Source organism: Bos taurus, chromosome 1 (assembly GCF_002263795.3).
Source record: "Bos taurus isolate L1 Dominette 01449 registration number 42190680 breed Hereford chromosome 1, ARS-UCD2.0, whole genome shotgun sequence".
In the NCBI taxonomy this organism is placed as follows: domain Eukaryota; kingdom Metazoa; phylum Chordata; class Mammalia; order Artiodactyla; family Bovidae; genus Bos; species Bos taurus.
In genome coordinates, this window is record NC_037328.1 from 71,078,203 (window position 1) to 71,101,051 (window position 22,849).

At 40.3% G+C, this 22,849-nt stretch overlaps 1 protein-coding gene across 2 annotated transcripts; it reads right to left on the reverse strand.

Annotated features, from left to right (window-relative positions):
• Positions 1-9,667: 9,667 nt before the first annotated feature.
• Positions 9,668-22,526, reverse strand: WDR53 (WD repeat domain 53). Of its 2 annotated transcripts, none has more exons than XM_059884245.1 (3): positions 21,851-22,503; positions 14,154-14,649; positions 9,668-10,451 (listed from the first exon to the last, which is right to left on the reverse strand). In XM_059884245.1, the coding sequence occupies exons 2-3, from the start codon at positions 14,631-14,633 to the stop codon at positions 9,855-9,857; spliced, it is 1,077 nt and encodes a 358-aa protein (XP_059740228.1). In that variant the 5' UTR covers positions 14,634-14,649; positions 21,851-22,503; the 3' UTR covers positions 9,668-9,854. The 2 variants fall into 2 exon arrangements, with proteins under 2 accessions (XP_059740228.1, NP_001069240.1); NM_001075772.2 differs by having other exon boundaries at positions 9,675-10,451; positions 22,471-22,526.
• Between the last annotated feature and the right edge of the window lie 323 nt (positions 22,527-22,849).

Below are 22,849 nucleotides of genomic sequence, written 5' to 3' on the forward strand. Positions count from 1 at the left end.
CTTCCTTTATGTATCATCATGTTTTTGAAATTTTCTTGCATGTATCAACAGTTTGTTCCTCTTCTCAGTAATATTCCACTATATGGACATACTACAATGTGTTCAAATAGTTACCAGTGGATGGACATTTGGTTTGTTTTCAATTTGGCTATTATGAGTAAGTAGCTATAAACTTGACTTCACTTTCACTTTTCACTTTCATGCATTGGAGAAGGAAATGGCAACCCACTCCAGTGTTCTTGCCTGGAGAATCCCAGGGACGGGGGAGCCTGGTGGGCTGCCGTTTATGGGGTCGCACAGAGTCAGACACAACTGAAGTGACTTAGCAGCAGCAGCAGCAGCTATAAACTTTTGAGTACGGACCTTTGTATGGACCTAAGTTTTTATTTCTCTTGGGCAAATAGCTAAGCGTGGACTTGGTGGGTCATAGGTAAGTATGTTTGACTTCATAAAAACTGCCAAACTTTTCTTCCAAAGTGGCTGATCCATTTTTTAATTCTTAACAATATGAGAGTTCCAGTTGCTCTGCATCTTTTCCAATATTGTCAGTCTTTTTTATTTTAACTATTCTGATGGATATGTATAGATATAACCTTGTAATATTGTATTTACCTAGTGACTACTGATGTCAGCTACCTTCTCATGTGAAGTGAAAGTCACTCAGTCGTGTCCAACTCTTTGCGACCCCATGGACTATACAGTCCATGGAATTCTCTAGGCAGGAATACTGGAGTGGGTGGCCTTTCTCTTTTCCAGGAGATCTTCCCAACCCAGGGATCAAACAGGTCTCTGGCATTGAAGGCGGATTCTTTATCAGCTGAACCACAAGGGAAGCCCAAGAATACTGGAGTGGGTAGCCTTTCTCTTTTCCAGCAGATCTTCCTGACCCAGAAATCGAACCGGGGTCTCCTGCATTGCAGGTGGATTCTTTACCAACTGAACTACGAGGGAAGCCCATATCTTACCTTCTTATGTACTTATTAGCTATTTGTAAATTCACTTTGGTGAAGTGTCTGTTCAAATCCTTTGTTCATTTTTAAACTGGATTGTCTTTTCATTAAGTTGTAAGAACTTAATGAATATGTATGTAAGTCCTTTAACAGATATGTGTTCTACAAATATTTTCTCCCAGTTTATGGCTTGCCTTTTTATTTTCAGACTGGAGCGGGGAAGAGCAGTTTTCCATTTTGGTGAGGTCCAACTTGGACTTCATTTTTTTCTTTTACGGTTTATGCTTTTTGTGTCCTAAGAAACCTTTGTCTAACTGAAAGCCGCAAGATCTTTTTCTGTATTTCCTACTTTTTATAGCATTAGCATCATGCGAAATGCTGGGCTGGATGAAACACAAGCTGGAATCAAGATCGCCAGGAGAAATATCAATAACTTCATATATGCAGATGACACCACCCTTATGGCAGAAAGCAAAGAACTAAATAGCCTCTTGATGAAAGTGAAAGTGGAGAGTGAAAAAGTTGGCTTAAAGCTCAACATTCAGAAAACGAAGATCATGGCATCTGGTCCCATCACTTCATGGGAAAATAGATGGGGAAACAGTGGAAACAGTGTCAGACTTTATTTTTTTTGGCTCCAAAATCACTGCAGATGGTGAATACAGCCATCAAATTAAAAGATGCTTACTCCTTGGAAGAAAAGCTCTGACCAACCTCGACAGCATATTAAAAAGCAAAGACATTACTTTTCCAACAAAGGTCCATCTAGTCAAAGCTATGGTTTTTTCCAGTAGTCATGTATGGATGTGAGAGTTGGACTATAAAGAAAGCTGAGCACCGAAGAATTGATGTTTTTGAACTGTGGTGTTGGAGAAGACTCTTGAGAGTCCCTTGGACTGCAAGGAGATCCAACCAGTCCATTCTGAAGGAGATCAGTCGGTGTTCATTGGAAGGACTGATGCTAAAGCTGAAACTCCAATACTTTGGCCACCTCATGTGAAGAGTTGACTCATTGGAAAAGACTCTGATGCTGGGAGGGATTGGGGGCAGGAGAAGGGGACGACAGAGGATAAGATGGCTGGATGGCATCACTGATTCGATGGACATGAGTTTGAGTAAACTCCGGGAGTTGGTGATGGACAGGGAAGCCTGGCGTGCTGCAATTCATGGGGTAGCAAAGAGTCAGACACGACTGAGTGACTGAACTGAACTGAATGTTTTTTTAAAAAACTCCCCTCAAAATTATGGATTTAAAATTTTTGCTAAGGCTATATTCTTGTTTCTACAAGTGCCATAAAACAATTACTTCCAGCGTTTGAAAGACCAGCTGTCTCTTCTCTTACATGATTAGAATAAAACTTTTTCTAGTCACAAAACATACAAAAGCACATTAAAGTAAAAAAAAAAAGAAGTTTAGTTTTACTGATGTCAATTACATAAGCCAAAGCAGCTAAAGTAAACAGAAAGTATACTGGAGAACTGCAGATCACTGGGAATACAGTCAGACCTCAGTTTCCCTCTCTGGTTTTCCTCCTGCTACATGGGTACCACCTGACCAGTGAGAACATGGCCTGCTGCTTCCCCAAACCCTTCACATTATAGGACTTCAACCTTGTGACCTTCCAAATTCTCCTTGCATATCATCCTGTATTTTCATATTAGAAACAAAATTTTTTCATAGCTTTAATTCCTCTTTCCAAACAAGTGTATGTATCAATAATCAAGAAATAATCGAGAAGGGAGGAAATTGCCATCACCTGTGTCTTTATAATTCATAATGTCAGCATATGTCTGCATATGCTTATACTGTTTGCAGCTCTGTCTAGCTCCTGAATCTGAGATGTATAGTTGGGGTGCTTGTGAACACTTCGGCCAGCCTCAGAGCTTGGCTGAGAAAGGACCACAAGATACAAGAATGATCCTGGGTAGGTATGGGTGTCATCTATTACTTCCTGTTTTCAGAGGGAGGGACAGAATCCCACAGAAGTGTCATCAAATGGCAAGATGAAGCCAGGATCCTGTGTCACAGATGTTTGCTTTAGTCCTTCAGAAATATATGTTCAGTTCAAATACCAATTTATTCAATTTTCATTCTTTCATGAGTAGACACACAAGCTACAGAAAAAAGGCTCTCCTCATCAGTCTATGGTTATATAACCCCTGTATCTGACATAATGACATTCTACTACATCTTAATAATTTTTTCCTTTTTTCTTTTGGCTGTGTCATGTGACAAACAAGATCTAAATTTTCCTGACCAGGGATCAAATCCATGCCCCTGCATTGGGAGCATGGAGTCTTAACCACTGGACTTACAGTGAAGTCCCAGTAAAATTTTTTTCTCTTTTAATTTAAAAAAATTTCTTCATTATTTTGGGCTGCGCTGGATCTTGACTTCGGCAGGGGGCTCCTCCTCATGGCGTGTGGGCCTCTCCAGCTGCAGCACGAGCTTAGCTGCCCCTTGGCACCAGGGATGGAACCTGCGCCCCTGCACTGGAAGGCAGTTACTTAGTCACTGGACCACCAGCGAAGTCCCAACTTTTTCTTTTTTAAATTGAGCTATATTTGACATACAACATTGTATAAGTTTAAGGTGTGCAACACATTTATTTGACATTTATATTGTAATAATTGCCAGGCTGCAGTCCATGGGGTTGCACAGAGTCGGACATGACTGAAGCGACTTAGCAGCAGCAGCAGCAGCAATAGCTAACATTTCCACCTCATCATAGTTGTCAACTCTTTCACTGCTGTGAACAACCAAGGTCTGGTCTCTGCAAGTTTACTGTTTATAATACAACCTGTTGTCTGTAATCACTGTTCTGTGCACTAGGTCTCCAGGACTTATTTATACACTAGTTGCAAATATGTACCCTTAAACATCTCTCCCATTCTCCCACCCCTGGCTTCTGGTAATGACCACTTTACTCTTATTCTTTCGGGTTTTTTTGGTTTCACATATAATAGATATTATACAGTATTTGTCTTACTCTGACATATCTCACTTAGCAAATTGTTCCCAAGATCCATCCACAGTGTTCTAAAAGGCAGAACTTCTTTTTCTCAAGGCTGAATAGTATTCCATTGCATACATGTACCACATCTTAACTTATCCTTATACACACTTAGGTTGTTTCTCTATCTCAGTTATTGTGAATAATGCTGCAATAAATATGGAGTTTATATGTCTCTTTGTGGAGAAGGAAATGGCAACCCACTTCAGTATTCTTGCCTGGAGAATCCCATGGAAGAGGAGCCTGTGGGCTACAGTCCCTGGGGTCACACAGAGTCAGACATGTCTTTTCAGTAACCAGTTTTCATTCCTCGGGACATACAGCCAGAAGTGGGATTACTGGATTATATGTTTCATTTTTAATTTTTTGAGGACTCTGCATACCAATTTACAATCCCATCAACAGTGCAGGAGGGGTCTCTTTTGTCCCAAACCCTCATCAACACTTGTTTTCTCTCCTTGATAGTAGTCATTCTTACAGGTGAGGTATCTCTTGAGGAGTGATGCTGAGCATGTTTTCGTGCCTGTTAGTCGGTTAGATATCTTCTTTGGAAAAAATGTCTATTTCATTCCTCTGCACACTTTTTTTTTTTTTGCTATTGAGTTGTGCAAGTTCTTTATAAATTTTGGATATTAACTCTGTATCCAACACGATTAGAAAAAAAATTTCTCTCATTCTCGTTACCTTTTTATTTTGTTGTTTCTTTAGTTGTGTGGAAGCTTTTAAATTGGATGGAGTTCTACTTGTTTTTTGTTGTTTGTGCTTTTGGTCCAAAAAATCATCGTGGAGGGCAGTATCAAGGAGCTTCTTTCCTCCTGTTGAGGTAAGTTATATGGTTTCAGGTCTCATGTTTAAGACTTTCAAGTTAATTCTTTGTGAGTAATGTAAGATAGGGATCCAATTTCATTTTTTCCGCATGTGATTATCCAGTTTTCCAACCCCATTTGCTGAAGAAACTATCCTTTCCCCACTTATCAAATAATAGCTGATCATATATGCAGGATTTTAATTCTGGGCTCTTTTCTTCTTTGGTCTGTGTCCATTTTTATGCCAGTACCATACTGGTTTAATTACTATAGCTTTATTGTATAGCCCCAAAGCAGGACGTGTGATGGCTTTCTTTCTCAGGGTTGCTTTAGCTATTTGGGGCCTTTTATGGTGCCCTACATTTTTAGGTTTTTTTCTATTTGAAAAATGCTGTTGGAATTTTGATAGGGATTACACTGAATCTATAGATGACATTGTGGAGCATGTACATTTGAACAATACTACTCTCTTCCAGTCCGTGAACACAGGATGTCCCTCCACTTGTGTCTTCTTTGACTTCTTTCAGCAAAGTCTTGTAGTTTTCATTTTACAGATCTTTCACTTTCTTGTTCCCATGTGTTTTATTGCTTTGATCCCACTGTGAATAGGAGACATTTCTTTTTTTCAGATGTTTTACTGTTGGTGTATAGAAAAGCAACTCATTTTGGTGTAGCGATTTTAAACCCTTGAACTTTACTGATTCAACAGTTTTTTAGTTGAGTCCTTCTTTTTTGTGCCACACCCCACAGCATGCAGCATCTTAGTTCCCTGACCAGGGATCAAACCCACGCCCCCCTGCAGTGGAAGCATGGCATCTTAACCACTGGACCATCAGGTAAGTCCCCAGTTGAGTCTTTTATATCTTAATGATTTTTAATAAAATATTAATATTGCATTCATCTAGCCACACATTGGTTTGTAACATGATTAACAATCTTGCTCATAACAAAAATACTGCATTCAACTTTCACGTTACTACCTATTTGTGACCTCTTGTATCAACATTTATTGTTTTTACTTGATCACTGCATGCTGATGCGTCTTCATTCATTGCCTAGAATGATTATAGGGAAATCATGTTCAAGTGAACTTTGGGTCACTCTCCTCAAGCATTTTTATGGCTTTAGAGAAGAAGACCTGATGGAGCTCTATCAAACCTCAGCTTAGTCCTTTCCTCCACTAAGAGCACTAGGGTACGGCAGGGCTCTCCAGGTATATGAGAGGTTCTGAATTCTCTCACATCCTCTTCTGGGCTAGGTTAAATCCTGCTTCTTTGGCTGGAGTATGGCCCGGGTAGTGGTGGTGACAGCATATTTTGTTCACTTCAGTTGACTCATGTCCTTATTCTCCCACAATTTCCCTCTTGTCTGACAACTTAGTCTCTAAAATCAACTTTAGTCCAGTGCAAGAGGCAATATTCCCCACTGGGAATGTGCCACAGGAAGAAGGTTGGCTATGAAGGAGACCTACCTCTGTTCAGACCCCAGACTGAGCCACAAGATCCTTACTGTTCCGTCTCTCATCTCTGTGAGACCTGCTCAAGGCTAAGGGACCTGTCTTCTGCAGTTCTGGTTGCTACCGTCTGTCATCATCAGACTTTAGTTAAGAATATTAGTCACAACTGGCTGGCTAAGAACAAGAATGTGAATTATTGCTAAGTTTCTTGTATATAATATCAGTAATATGATTATGTTGAAAAGTGACCTTTTTAGGAGATGCATACTGATGTATTTTGAGGTCAAGTATCATAGTATTTCACTTTCAAATAGTTCAGAAAACCAAATACACTCATAGAACACATGTGCAGTATCATACTGTTTTTCATGAATTCTCTGCTTATAAACAGGAAAACTGAGATGATGGAAGAGTTATTCATAGGTAAGGCATCAGAATTATACATAATTATGCCAGAGGGTGATTGATTAATCCTGAAGGTATTTCAGCTCTTGGCAGGGAGAAGCAACTGGGTGGCACTGCATCAGCTTCAGGACTGTCTATCCCAGACTACAAACTGACTGTAATTTGGAGAGAACATCAAATGTGAAATGAGCATGTCTGGGTATCTGCAAACAGCACTGGTTGGGAGAGCTATGCATAGCCCTCATAGCTGGTATTAAAAATAACCTAAAGCATAAGCAAAGGGTTCAGTTTGGTTGCCAGGCAACCCTGCTGCCAGCTCCCTTCAAGCTGACCTTTATTTTTATTTTTTTCTATCCACATCTCTTAACATTTTCACCTTCTGGATCTCCCTTGACTCATTTAATATTTAATGATTATTGTTTGTGAGTTGGGGGGTCCAGGACAGGCCAAACCACAAGTTCTGAAATTCAATAGGCAGACCCTTGCCGCCAAGCATCTCACAGTCTAATAAAGCAAAAAGGTAAGTATATAATTATCTTGATTATGTTCCTTTAACATAATCCTTTACTAGTTGTAATGTTTATCTGCAAATAACCTTTTGCCAAATAAAGTAACATTTACAGGTTCCAGGGATTACAACCTGGTATTGTGGGGTACATTTTCAGCCTTCTATAGATTGAGGACTTTGGCAGGCCACTTAGAAGGTGAGGCCACTTAAGTTCTTACTCAGTTATCTGAGGGCCCAGTTGGCTAAGGTAAGCAATATTTAAAAATGGTATCCTGGGACTTTCCTGGCAGTCCAGTGGTGGTTAAGACTCCATGCTTCCACTAGGCAACACAGGTTCAATCTGTGGTTGGAGAACTAAGATCCTACATGCTACACAGTATAAGAAAAAAAAAAAGTATCCCGATTCTCTATGAGCCAAGGCTATGGCACTTTCTTTGGCTTACTTTACCAGTGTGTTTCTTTAAGCTCTCATTAACTAATTTAGGTATACCTTGTTGCTTGAGAATGTTAAGTCAAACTGTAGCAAAATGACTGACCTAAGAAGAGGTCACTTTGCATATAATTTTCACATTGTAAATTTACCAAAATATCAATAGTTGGTTGTAGATCTTTGGGAACTGTAAGTTCAACCCATACTCTTCTCCCCTGAGAACTAGCTCCCTTACCTGTGGGGGCTCCTTTGGCAATACTGATACTAAATGACAACATCCTCCTGATCAGAGGTGACTGTATCAGAGCTAGGCCCATGACTAAGTGAGACCACTCAGATTATCTTCAGGGCCTTGGAACTTAGACACTACTCACTCAGGTTCTGGAATCGAAAAAGGTTGCTGATGTAGCCCTAGAAGGCCATCTTTTGTCAGGTGAAAGAAGCAGAGATGAGTGACCACAGGGTCTGAGAGACAGAAAGTGTAGCTGTTTTGGTGCTTGACGGCTTCCCTGGTTAGAAATGTAGAGTCAAGCTACATTTTCATTCTGGGTTGAGAGAATTTTGCACTTCTACCCCCACAGTAAATTTCCCCTTTCACTGAGGCAGTCTGAGTGGGTACCTGTTATCAGCAACCAAACAAAGTTTAAAATTAATGTTTCAATCCTGGCTTAAATACTTCTTACCTTGTTCCCATAACATTATTAAAGTTCAATAGCTAAAATAATGTTGTACTTGGGTAATTTCCCAAAAGATTTCTCTAAAACCTCCAGAGATGGCCCATGATTATTGATCATTCCTGACATTTTAATACATATTAGAATCACTGGACAAACACAGTATTACTATGATGTTGTTTTCCTTTCATAAACAGTAGCACGGAAGGGACCTTAGGGGATGTCTAATTCAACCTCTATACTTTCAAGTAAGGAACTCAAGGCCCAAAATGGCCAAGAATTTTGCCCAGTTCTGGGATTAGAAACTTGTTTCTTTCTGTCAGTACTCAGACCAAGGTCCTGTGAATGGATATTTTAGGGCCAAGATGGCAGTCTCCTGGCTTTAAATTTCAAGTGAAATTAAACAATATTTATTGACTGCCCACATAATTGGTCACAACTCTTTTATTAATAGTTAACGAGTTAAAAAAAAAAAAGGCTTAAGGAGTATACTTGTTTCAGGCATAGCTGGTTCTAGGCTCAACATTACTGCGAGGAGTCTCTCTCCCCATCCCTAGGCAAGTCTTTTCACAGGTGAGGCACCTACAGACTCACATCCTATCAGCTTAGCTACCTCAGCAGTAAAAGCCTGATTATTCTTGGACTTCTCTGTTATATGAGCCAATAAATTCCTTTTTTCTTTCCTTAAGTCAATTTGAATTTGGTTTCTGTCATCTGCACAAGCATTCTAAAATTGAGCTTATCAAAGAATTCTCTACAAACCAGCATAATGGTAACTAATCAGATTCTCTCTTTAAATCTTTGAATCTAAGAGTAGGCAGTTAAAGCAGAAGTTGAAAGAACATGCAGAAAAACCAGCAATCCAGTGCATGATGAAAACTCACTCTTGACACAATGTCTTGGCTTCTATTCTCAACCTCTTCTGCCTACCTCGTATCTTCTGCTTAGTCAGAGTTTCTGCTTATTCATAACTTCAGCTTATTCTTGGTCCCAACAGCATCACAGCCTGGATGGCTGCCTAATATCCTAAACTGATTTGACCCTGGAACACTTTTCTTAGAAATGGCAAAAAGTGATTGTCAGTATTCTGGGCTTTACACAGAACAAGCAAGAATGGTTTCTTCTTTCAACTTGGTAAATATCCTCATGACAGCCTGGAATTACTAATGTTGTCACTAATGCGGTGACCACGTTTGGATCAGGATGTGAGCTTTCCTAAGGCAACAGGCTTGACAAGACAATGAAGATCCTTTGCAGGTAAGTCATCGTGCCTGCAATTTTCTTGGATCCTCAAGTTACTTAACATCGCTGAGTTTTGATTCCTGTGGTAATAAAATGAAGGAAGTCACCCACCTTATTTCATTCCACCTTAATGAAATGAAACACATGTAAAATGCTGGAGCACAATCAGGACTCAGTGAATATTCGTTCTCTTTCACCAAATTTTAATATGTCATTTACCATATAAAGTGTTACCCAATTATCTCCTTTTGCTCACATGTTATGGAATGCTATTATTCCACATATGACAAAGAGTTTAAACAAAGAATCAGGATTTTTTTTTTAACTTACAAAATGTTTTGCTGCAGTTTTTCAAATGTTTTATTGGATTTAAAATTCTTTTAAGGGATACACTGATATACAACTAGTTTGATCAGCTACCAATATATTTCGGTACCCCTTTATTTTTGTACTTAAGAGCCAGTTCACTTTTTCTCCATGTTCAATACTTAACTTTGGTAAAATTTTGCCATGTTCATCTTCACCTGTTACTGAAGCATGAGTGCCTCCACCTTGCTTGGTGTAAGCTGCCCTTTTGGTTTTCTTCCTGTGAGTATGTTTGGTTGGACTCTTATGTTTTTTTTCAATTTCACTGCTTACATCCCACAGCTTTATCTTTCCATCATTCCCTCCAGTAAGCAGCAAATAGGATTCTCGCAGAAAGCAGACTTGGGAAACCCCCAAAGAATGGCCCTTAAATCCCAGTTCCTGTTCACACTTGACTCCCATCACCCTAAAGATTCGAACCTTACCATCTTCTGCACCACAACTAAAAACATTGCCACACGATGCCACAGACACAGAGTGGGCTAAGGCAGGGTTTAAAAGCTGACCAGGTGATTGTGGACTTTCCATTTCTTCTGTTTCATCCTCCTGTAAATTTGTAATCCAGAGTGGCCGGGCTTTCCGAAGGTTCCACAGCATCACCTTTAAATAAGTGGAAGTTACACAGTTAGAGTTCTAAATAGTTTGTTTCACGAACATGCTTATTCTGCTTCTAAGAAAATCACCAAAGTAGTCTAAGAATGATTAGCAGGATACATTCCCAGCAACATTAAAAAAAAATTCAGACAGCACCACAACATGCCAGCAGGATGCTACCCTGGTACCAAAACTAGAATGCCAATGGGCAGTAAGGAAGGTATAATTTAAAAACTAGATCCTGAGTAACTCTGGATCAACAAACCCTTTAATGTGTAATCCAAACTCTTACACAGATGCCAATTTCTTCAAGTCATCCTACCCCGACTGCTACAAGTAAAACTGAAAATGAGGAAATTTATTAATTTTAGCCTATGCTTGTTACAAGTAGAAACACCTATCAACTAAATAAACTAAACCCAGGATCAAACCTGGATCTCCCACATTGGGCAGATTCTTTCCTGTGTGCGCCACCAGGGAAGCTCAATGCCTAGCATAGTACCTGTAGAAAAGAGCAGAAATTTTAAGCAAGTCTGTTAATTTGACATCCTGGTATACTTGGCTTTTTACTGTTGTTCTCTACCATGATCTTGGACCTATTAAGTAGATTTAGATAAAATGCAATTTTAAAAATATTTAAAACAAAACAATAAGTTCTGTGGATTGATTTTACTCCAGACTTCAGCAATTGTCTTCCTGGAGCAACCAATTTGAAAAAGAAAATATTCTTCATACTTTCAGAGCGAAGAGACAACTTTATTTTGCCATCTAGTACCGTCCCTGAATTATGGCTCATGATCTAAAAGGGGCACTAGGATAAGCACGACCGTTTAGTCAAAAGCACAGATCTGAACCGAAAATATTACCACTGCTGATTATACCAAGGTTTCGTTTGCTATTCAAAGTAACTTCCTTCAACGCATCCTATTTCAAAAGAAGTGACACTCAGAAGTGAATGCAAGCATATCAAAGTGACCCTGCTCAAAAATTTCTTGTACAAAAACATTTCTTTCCACATAAAAGATTCATTTTCAAGGGGAAAAGAAAGAGGCTCTTCCACTATCTGGATACTTAGGTTTTGGTCCTAGAGACTGTTCAAACTCCAGAAAGAAGAAAACAAACTTGAAACCATTTACTTTCAAATGTGGAAATGAGGGACAAAGAAAACCAGTGTATATGCTACAGAAATTCATGATGGGCTTCAAATTTCCAAATGTCCTTACAAGAAAAAACTGTATTGGAGTGGTGGGTTCACATGTATTTATTTAGTGTTATTATTTATACCTTAAAAATACATCATGAATATTATTTTGTGTCTATTTAATAAAAGATTAAGTAGTCTCAAGTGTCTTAATAAATCACACTTCATTCCTAAGGTCCCTGCTTGAGTAAGCTTTTTCTATTTAAACCTATCTAAATTAAAGGATCTAATTTTTATAATTTCTCTAATAACAAAGATGAGCTTCCCTTGTGGCTCAGATGGTAAAAGTGTCTGCTTGCAATGTGGGAGACCCGGGTTCAATCCCTGGGTGGAGAAGATCCTCTGGAGAAGGAAATGGCACCCCACTCCAGTACTCCTGTCTGGAAAATTCCATGGATGGAGGAGCCTGGTGGGCTATAGTCCATGGAGTTGCAAAGAGTCGGACACGACTGCGCGACTTCACTTTCACTTTCAATAACAAAGATAGGTATGTTGAACTTATCTATTATGTGTGGCAATAATTCAGTTCCTGCCTTGAGATAAAACACCTTGTTCAGAGATAAATAACTCTCATCACTAATCTGATAAAAACTCCCTTCCACTATTACACCTACATTCTTGGACCCCTCCATAGGCTGGCTATTCTTAAAGTTCAGAAAAATACCAGATAACCAGATTTTAAGAAGTAAACTGGAAGAAATTATACTTTCAACTCCAGTTAAAGAAGTAATTTCAGTCAGAAGTAATGACTGTACTATCTTAGTCACTTTTATTATATATTACAACCCAATGCAGCAGTTAATCTATAGTGAATTTTTAGCAATTCTTGACAAATCAAAAAGCAAAAGACTTCTTTTCACAATATATTTATTTCCTAGAGTATTCTCTAACACCTGCCTGGCACTAAACTTTCTCATCTAGAACTGGAGGTAAAATGGTAAATTCTGGATGCCTGCTTCTTGTGTAATCTGTGACTGCTATACATCTACTTGGCTGACTGCCATGTCTAACACAGTTAATGAACCAGTGATTGGAAACTGGTATAGCTTAAGGATGAATGAATGAGTAGTCAGAGACACTGTACAATCCGCCTACTTAAAACAGATATCTGACTGGTTGTGTAGGTCTTTCTGCCCAACACAGTAAGCAGATTATCTCCACTAGTGTAGAAAAATATAGATTTATTAAAGTTCTGGGCAAGACCTAGGAGTAGAAAAGGAATTTTGATGTCATGGGATCACTGTGCCCTGTAGGTGTAAAATTATTCTCAACCGAGGCACTACAAATTTTTGGTAGGACAATTTTTAATTAGGGGCTGCCTCAGCGCAGCAGGACATCCACTGATTCTTCCTAGTAAAAAGACCAGTAGCTTGGGGTGGGGGTGGCAGTCAGAGTGACAACAACTAAAATTAGTCTCATTTATTTCTAAATTATAAGGAGGTGTGGAGGATAGAGGAGTGGCAAAGATCACTGGCCTGGAAGTGACCAGGAGTCTTACAAGATACTATAAGCAGCTGAAAAAGTAGATTAAATGCCTATAACAGTGTTGGGCACACAAATCATCTATTTAAATAAATATCTTTAGTGTCACAGAGAAAAAATAAAGGCTTTGAAGTCAGAGAGATTGAGGTTTGAATTCCAATTCAGTCTGCTGTGGGAAAACTCAATTTGAACTTCAGTTTCCTCATTTCTAAAAAAGAAACAGTATGATCAGGGTGTGATTAGAAAGAAAACTAATATATATGCTGCTGCTGCTGCTAAGTCGCTTCAGTCGTGTCCAACTCTGTGCGACCCCATGGACTGCAGCCTACCAGGCTCCCCCATCCCTGGGATTCTCCAGGCAAGAACACTGGAGTAGGTTGCCATTTCCTTCTCCAATGCATGAAAGTGGAAAGTGAAAGTGAAGTCGCTCAGTGGAAAGTGAAAGTGAAGTCGCTCAGTCGTGTCCAACTCAGCGATCCCATGGACTGCAGCCTACCAGGCTCCTCCATCCATGGGATTTTCCAGGCAACAGTACTGGAGTGGGGTGCCATTGCCTTCTCCCAAGCTAATATATACAAAGCAGTGTAAAGTGGTAAGTGACCACCAGAGGGAAGCCATGCCTATTCTCACTCCAGTGATTTAGAGTAAAAACAATAATAGATCCAGGCCCTCTGTTTTTTTTTTAATTATAAACTTTATGGAGAGTGGGTGGGTGATAAACTCTGTATTTAGCATGGTCCTTTGTTTAAACAGATGTTTAGAATCAAATATTCGAATTCTCATGTTTTAGGAATGTCTTAAAGCATAGAGAAAGAGTAAAAGATTAATAATTACTTTGTTAATCTACTAGACTTTGTCAAGTTAGCATTAAACATTCAGTAGACATAAAGTTTACGGTTCCTAAATACATAAGGCATGTCAGTGGATAAAAGAAAATGCCAAGATATATTTAGCCCAATCAATAATTTGATTCTATTAGCAAGTCCCATTTAGAAATTACCCATGTACTCTCTGCAAGACATCACCTGCATATCCAGTCCACATGACACCAGGCTCTGAGGCCTTTGAGGTCGAAAAGCTACAGAGGAACAGATATTGGAATGTCTCTTCAGTGATCTGCTAATTTTCTTATTTTCCAGGTCTAGGATTTTGATTGTTCCAGAGTCATCAGCAGAAGCCAGCAGGTTTTCAGTTTCATTCAATGAAAGACAGTTGATTTCTTCTTCATTCACATGAAAATCATCCAAGGGTTCTTTAAGAGACCTGACATCCAGTATGCTAATGGTTTCTCCATGTGAGGCATAGAGTTTGGTGGGGCAGGATGGAGAAAATAAGACGTTGGTAACATCCTCTGCCCCTTGGAAGCACGTGTGTCCTAAAAGAGTCCCATCTTCACCCCAAACCACGAGATCCCCACCTTCTGCTCCAGAAGCCACTAGCCCTTCTTGACTTGCATTCAGGCAGAGAATAGGAGAAGAATGTCCACCAGTCCACTTGACTGCCATAATGACCCAGGTAACTCTGTGAAGAGGGGGGAAAACTATAATCTCACATTTTATATAAGAACTTTGTAAGACACAAATATTTCATTTAAAAAATAAAAGACATCTAAAAATCTCAATCAATAAAAAAAGACATTTGAAGATCAAGCCTACAAAGCCTGGTTAACACAAAACTGTGGCTGGCACATGCCTACATGTGTTTTCCTTGCAATCAGGTACCCGGGTAAGTCTGGTCCTCCAGCCTTTGATGTGAGGCTCACATAGGAATAAACAATAAATACACTTATTTTAAATTAAGAAAAGTCCTTTTTAAGAAAGGACCACACAATCATCAGGTTATATCCTTTGTCTGAATAATGTTTATGGAAAATGGGCCCTGGGCTTTTGGGTTTGAATAGCCCTATTACCTATCAGCTGGGCAAGTTACTGAATCAATGACCCACTTTCCTTCTTGATAAAATGGGGGTAATAATAACATCCATTTCATAAGATCAGAGAAGATTAAATGACACAGTAAATGTCAAGTGCATGTAACAATGCCTGGTATGTAAGGAGAACTCAACAAAAGTATTATCATTGTCACTTTGGTTACTTTTATTAGGCTAGTCAAAGTGGCATCATATATATTACACCAATGGTCCTCAAAGTATGGTTGCCAGCAGCACTAGCATCACCTAGGAACTTATAGAAATATAAATTATTGGACCCCACTCTGCTACTGCTGCTGCTGCTAAGTCACTTCAGTCACATCCGACTCTGTGCGACCCCACAGACGGCCTCCAACCAGGCTCCTCTGTCCCTGGGATTCTCCAGGCAAGAACACTGGAGTGGGTTGCCATTTCCTTCTCCAATGGATGAAAGTGGAAAGTGAAAGTGAAGTCGCTCAGTCGTGTCCGACTCTTAGCGACCTCATGGACTGCAGCCCTCCAGGCTCCTCCGTCCATGGGATTTTCCAGGCAAGAGTACTGGAGTGGGGTGCCATTGCCTTCTCCTCGACCCCACTCTAGGCCCACTGAATCAGAAACTCTGATGTCAGCACCCAACAGTGTGGTTTAACAAGCCTTCCAGGTGATTCTGACGTATGCTAGAATTTGAGAACCTGTTGTTTTAGTCGCTAAGCTGAGTCCAGCTCTTTTTGTCCCCATGGACTGTAGCCCGTCAGGTTCCTCTGTCCATGCGATTTCCCAGGCAAGAATACTGGAGTAGGTTCCTTGTCTAGGGGATCTTTCTGACCCAGGGATCAAACCCATGACTCCTGCATAGCATATGTGTTCTTTACCACTGGGCCACCACGGAAGCCATTGAGAACCTGTACTATACCACTAATCATCAGGGGAACTGGTTAAAAATGCAAACCCCTGGGTCTTCTCATTGGAGACTAATTCAGTACATTATTTAATTTTATTCTCAAAACAACATTTCTGATTGGTATCATTCCATTTTACAGATAATGAGTCTCATAAATTTAAAATAATTTTCCCAAAGTCACCTGTTCAGGATTTGTACTTAGGATCTAAAATAAAACAATCCTAAACTTCTAAATAATGAAGACCTTTTTATAACAATTCTACTTGATAACAGGTTTAACCTGTTAGTATTTGAAAGTACAGAAAATGACCAAAAGCTACTAGTAATTCATTACTGCTTCTAAATATACTCACATTTTTAAAAAATCACATTATCACCTACTTGTACTTATATAACAGTAGTGTTTATGTGCATTATTTAGATTCCTGATATGCTAGGCAGCCTGCTTCTTTAAACTGGAATTGCCACATAATGCTACCCCCTACCTTAACTATCTCCTGCTGCTGCTGCTGCTAAGTCGCTTCAGATGTGTGTCTTTTGCAACCCCTCCCCAAATGGGCTATAGCCTACTAGGCTCCTCTGTGGATAGGATTCTCCAGGCAAGAATAGGAGATCTTCACAACCCAGGGATAGAACCCATGTCTCTTATGTCTCCTGCATTGGCAGGCAGGTTCTTTACCAGTACCGCCACCTGGAAGCCCAATTACCTCTTGGGTAAAGCAAAAAAGGAAACTGGGGCAATTTATACAATTAAATGATCAGACAAAAGGAAGCAAACACATCTATCTGGACAAATTATATTTTTCATTCCACAAGACAAAGGAGAGTTTATCTACTAAGAAACTGCAATAGTTGCTTTAGTATTTTCAGATATAATACCTGAATTCAGTTCAATTGTACAGAGATAAATTTCCAAATACTGTTTTGAAGAATAATTTAATCTACTTAAAGTTTCTACTCCCAACACAAGTTTGTTTCCTCCCACTTTTAGCCACACACACATACAAAATCACTAACTACTAGACTGCCAAAAAAACCCACTGATCTAATAGTAATCAAAGTAACAGAAACACAATCACAAAATCAGATATAGCAATTTTCATATACAAAAGACAAAGATACATTTAAAAATTTTTAGCAGAAGCACTCAATTAGTAAACAGAAAAAACTAAATAGAGACTGAAGCAAATACATTTTAAAGGAGAGGTTTGGAGAGGAAATGACTCAGGCAGATAAAGACAGGGAACTCTGGTGATTTGATTTTTGCTGACAAGTACTGACATAGTAGTTAAATAATTTTCTACCATAATCAAACCAGTCAATCCTAAAGGAAATCAACCTTGAATATACGTTGGAAGGACTGATGCTGAAGCCGAAGCTCCAGTATTTTGGCCACCTAATGCGAAGAGCCAACCCATAGGAAAAGACTGTAATGCTGGGAAAGATTGAGGTTAGGAGGAGAAGAGGGCAACAAAGGATGAGATGGCTAGATGGCATCATCTACTCAAAGGACATGAGTTTGAGCAGACTTCGGGAGACAGTGTAGAACAGGGAAGCCTGGCATGCTGCAGTCCATGGGGTCGAAAAAGAGTCGGACACAACTGAGCAACTGCACAACAACAAACCATAACAAGGACTTTTGCCAAATGTTCCAGACAAACCAAGGAAAAAGGACACTCAACACAATTTAAAATGAAAGAGATTAATATTTAGGCTTAGGAACTGTCCTTTGTGATGACTATCGACTCACATGATAGAGACAATATCCTAACTAAAAATATGAATTTTGAATTAATCATTGAAAAGGCTATTTAAGTTACAAATAGTTTAACTATGTAATGAATCTTTAGAGTATTGATCACTTATTCCTAAGTCAGAGTTTTAATTTTTCTACAGTGAATGAACTTTAAAGTCTAGAAGTCTGCCCTCTACAGTTTTAGGATTTTGTATCCATAAAGGTTTTGGATCTCTGTTAGAATATTAGGTTTTTCACTAAGAAAAGGCAGGGTTTCTAGTACTCCTATTTCTCCATCACAGATCTACCCACAGAGGACCTAAGTAAGGCTGACTTGCAGACAAAAGTTTTAGGTTTTCTTCCTAATGTAACTCTTTTCCAGAAAAAGTTAATTCAATTTTAAAGATACATCTAGTTAAACTCTACCCCAAAATGTAAGAAGTTAGGCAATAAATGAATTTTGCTCTTCAAGAGACTACTATAGACAACAATACAGTTCCTGTAAAGTTTTCCATAATGGAAGCAGTAGTAACTCTTGGACTGTTATTCCCAACAAGTCCAAGGTCAGTTCTACCTTAATGTCTACCCACCAGAGTAAAGAACAAATGAAACTTCAGGCAATGGCAACCCACTCCAGTACTCTTGCCTGGAAAATCCCTTGGACAGAGAAGCCTGGTAAATTGCAGTCCATGGAATCGCTAAGAGTTGGACACGACTGAGCGACTTCACTTTCACTTTCAATCTCTACACCACATGGATAGTATTCACTGATTACCCAGCTAGTCAGAAAAATTAAAATAGAGACCTATTACAGGAAATAATAGGAAAAAAGAACTGGGAAAGCCCCAGAAATCCGTACATTCTGAGGCATTTAATTTAATCACCCAGAGTACTGATCAGGGATTCAACCAGCATACCCCGCCACCCAAATCACTTGTTTACTTAATCTACAAAATTGAAGTTATTTGTTATTATTTGAAATGTTCAATCAAAAAGTGTTAATCAGACTGCTGTGGTAGAAGGTAGTGGGAAAAATTAACTACATATAAGTTCAATCAAAACAATCTTTTAGAAATGAGTTGGCAATCTGCTGTTTCTTGTTTTTGTTTTACTGGGACTGGAGAGCTACCTGGAAGTAGCTAAGTGCCACTATCTCCACTCAGGTATCAAGTCAACAAGCTTCTCTTCTCAAAGGTAGATGCCTAAAGGGTCAAGACTAGAGATCTCTTCTAGAAAATTAGAGATACCAAGGGAACATTTCATGCAAAGATGGGCTCGATAAAGGACTGAAATGGTATGGACCTAACAGAAGCAGAAGATATTATGAAGAGGTGGCAAGAATACACAGAAGTGTACAAAAAGATCTTGACGACCAGATAATTACCATGATGTGATCACTGACCTAGAGCCAGACATCCTGGAATGTGAAGTCAAGTGGGCATTAGAAAGCATCACTACGAACAAAGCTAGTGGAGGTGATGGAATTCCAGTTGAACTATTTCAAATCCTGAAAGATGATGCTGTGAAAGTGCTGCACTCAATATGCCAGCAAATTTGGAAAACTCAGCAATGGCCACAGGACTGGAAAAGGTCAGTTTTCATTCCAATCCCAAAGAAAGGCAATGCCAAAGAATGCTCAAACTACCGCACAATTGCACTCATCTCACATGCTAGTAAAGTAATGCTCAAAATTCTCCAAGCCAGGCTTCAGCAATATGTGAACCGTGAACTTCCTGATGTTCAAGCTGGTTTTAGAAAAGGCAGAGGAACCAGAGATCAAATTGCCAACATCCTCTGGATCATCGGAAAAGCAAGAGAGTTCCAGAAAAACATCTATTTCTGCTTTATTGATTATGCCAAAGCCTTTGACTGTGTGGATCACAATAAACCGTGGAAAATTCTGAAAGAGATGGGAATACCAGACCACCTGATCTGCCTCTTGAGAAATCTGTATGCAGGTCAGGAAGCAACAGTTGGAACTGGACATGGAACAACAGACTGGTTCCAAATAGGAAAAGGAGTACGTCAAGGCTGTATATTGTCACCCTGTTAAATTATTTAACTTATATGCAGAGTACATCATGAGAAACGCTGGGGTGGAAGAAGCACAAGCTGGAATCAAGATTGCCGGGAGAAATATCAATAACCTCAGATATGCAGATGACACCATCCTTATGGCAGAAAGTGAAGAGGAACTAAAAAGCCTCTTGATGAAAGTGAAAGTGGAGAGTGAAAAAGTTGGCTTAAAGCTCAACATTCAGAAAACAAAGATCATGGCATCTGGTCCCACCACTTCATGGGAAAATAGAAGGGGAAACAGTGGAAACAGTGTCAGACTTTATTTTTTTGGGCTCCAAAATCACTGCAGATGGTGACTGCAGCCATGAAATTCAAAGACGCTTACTCCTTGGAAGGAAAGTTATGACCAACCTAGATAGCATATTCAAAAGCAGAGACATTACTTTGCCAAGAAAGGTCCATCTAGTCAGGGCTATGGTTTTTCCTGTGGTCATGTATGGATGTGAGAGTTGGACTGTGAAGAAGGCTGAGCGCCAAAGAATTGATGCTTTTGAACTGTGGTGTTGGAGAAGACTCTTGAGAGTCCCTTGGACTGCAAGGAGATCCAACCAGTCCATTCTGAAGGAGATCAGCCCTGGGATTTCTTTGGAAGGAATGATGCTGAAGCTGAAACTCCAGTACTTTGGCCACCTCATGCAAAGAGTTGATTCATTGGAAAAGACTCTGATACTGGGAGGGATTGGGGGCAGGAGGAGAAGGGGATGATGGAGGATGAGATGGCTGGATGGCATCACTGACTCGATGGATGTGAGTCTGAGTGAACTCCGGGAGTTGGTGATGGACAGGGAAGCCTGGCGTGCTGCGATTCATGGGGTCGCAAAGAGTTGGACACGACTGAGCGACTGAACTGAAGTGAAAGGGTCAAGCACAGTAATTAGTCATTTCCTATTGTGAATTAGTTTAATTAGATAATAGAGTCCTTTCTTCCAACACCTAATGAGATTATGGAGTGTGGGGAGGAGGAAGGTGGGGTACTTTGAAAACATTTTTATGAAGGGTGGAGTGCTAAGATGGAAGTTCTAAGCAGCCAAAGGGCAGAAAGGTACTGAACATGGCGGGAGGGGACATGGTCCAGAGGGTGATGAGCAGGCAAGAAAGAAAACAGGAGGTAGTGATAAAGAAAAGCTTTTCCTACTTTGAAATCCTACCTGGGCCACTTGGGGGTACTTTGCCATAAAAAGTCACGTCACTGACTGGACTAGATTTATTTCATCAGATCCTTCAAAGGCTCTCCCTCACTTATACCAGGGCAGACAGAATAGAAGCCAATGTCTTTAATAACCAAATGCTCTCTAAAATACTTGCTCCTGTCATATCTCCATGTATCCACTTGTCCTTTTCAAGTGATTGTGCCTTTAAAGCTGTTCATTCTGTCTGTTCTTTGTCATCTTCTTGGATGGACCAACTCTGTCCTTGAAGATGTAAAAGAAATTTCAGTGCCTTTCCAGACAAAACATGGACTGCCTTCCTGGGAATAGTTGAAAGTTGAAAAATGAATAATAAATTCCCTAGCCTGAGGTTTAAATAATATGATAGTCACTATCATTGTAATAAGTATACTGGTCAACTTTTCTTCACACATTTCAGTTTTCCAAAGTGAGTGGTTGAAGGGCTGTGGCACTGACACTAGTGAAAAAGAAAAGAATCTGGGTGACTAAGCTTGGAGGAAAAAATATCTAGGAAGAAGGGACTGGCAAGTAGTAATCAAACACCACTTATCAGAGAGTAGAGATGGTAGGTGCTGTTCTTTTGTTTTGTTTTTTAATTTTATTTTATTTAACTTTACAATATTGTATTGGTTTTGCCATATATCAAAATGAATCTGCCACAGGTATACATGTGTTCCCCATCCTGAACCCTCCTCCCTCCTCCCTTGTTTTACTGGAAAACAAGAAATGGATTATTCACAGCAGGAGAACTTTCGAGAAGATTCCTTACTACTTAAAGGAAAGACAGTGGAATTGACTACTAAGGGAATCTGTGAACCCTATTATTTTAACAATTACTTCGCAGTGTTGCTTTGAGAGTTATATACTCTCTCCCGTAAAGGGCCCCAGTAGATTGCCTGTCTTACATGATGGTTATTATTTTCTCTTACCGAGCATTCTTTAAAGGCTGTCGGAAAACGTTCTGGCCACCTAGGAAAACGTAGTATGACTAAATAATGCTGAAGTTCTTTCCCTTCCAAATAGTGTTCTTAATTATAGCCTCCATGTCATTCTCCCTACTAGAATATCTAGTTAGTTAAAAACACACCTCAATTAGCCTACTAACCGGTGGGTTAGTAGGAAAGACTGGGAAAGGCCATATTTTGTCCAAAATAATGTAGCACTTAAAGAGCACTTTGAGGTTACCCAAACATGGGAGGGGGGAGGGAGGTGTTCAAATGTAGAGACCTCTCATGCTACATACAGGCTAGCACACACGTTCTGATAAGCACTGGTACTAAGGGAGAACAAGAGGGCCTGACCAGGAAAACACGACCTCAGCTGCCGAAAGAAAAGGAAGATCTAACTCAAACTGAAGGTGGCGGAGCTAGCACTGGCTAGTAAGGAGAGGGAAGTTTCCTGCGTTAGGTTGGAATGGTCAAGCAGGAACGCAAACGACTCAGGTAAACCTTATAGGAAAAGGGGACCAAAAAAGCCGACGCAAGGTCACTAGATCAAGAAGGGGGAAAGGCGGAGGACAGCCTGAAACCCACCCGCGCCAACCTCATACCTGTGCTTCCCGCTTCCCTCCAAGGCGCCTGGCGATGACCTCACCGGCGGGCGCCCAATCCCATCTAGCGTAGGGCGGGAGGCGGCCGCAGCCAAATAGTCACATCCGGGGCCGAGAGGAACCGCGCGAGCTGGGCGTGCGTCCTTGCTTCGTGCCCTCAACCCGTATGGCGGAGCCACGGGCGCGCCGCGGGGAGGCCGTACGAGTCGGGCGGTTCCGGCGACCGCGCTGAGCCGCGGGGGAGGGGCGGGGGACGCCCGTGCAGTCGGTGCGTCTGCCCTCAGTGAGGCGGGGCGCGCGGCGGACGCCCCGGGGCAGGGGCGGGAGTGGTTTGGAGGGGCCGGGCGGTTAGCTGTGAAAGGGGCGGTGAGCGAGCTGC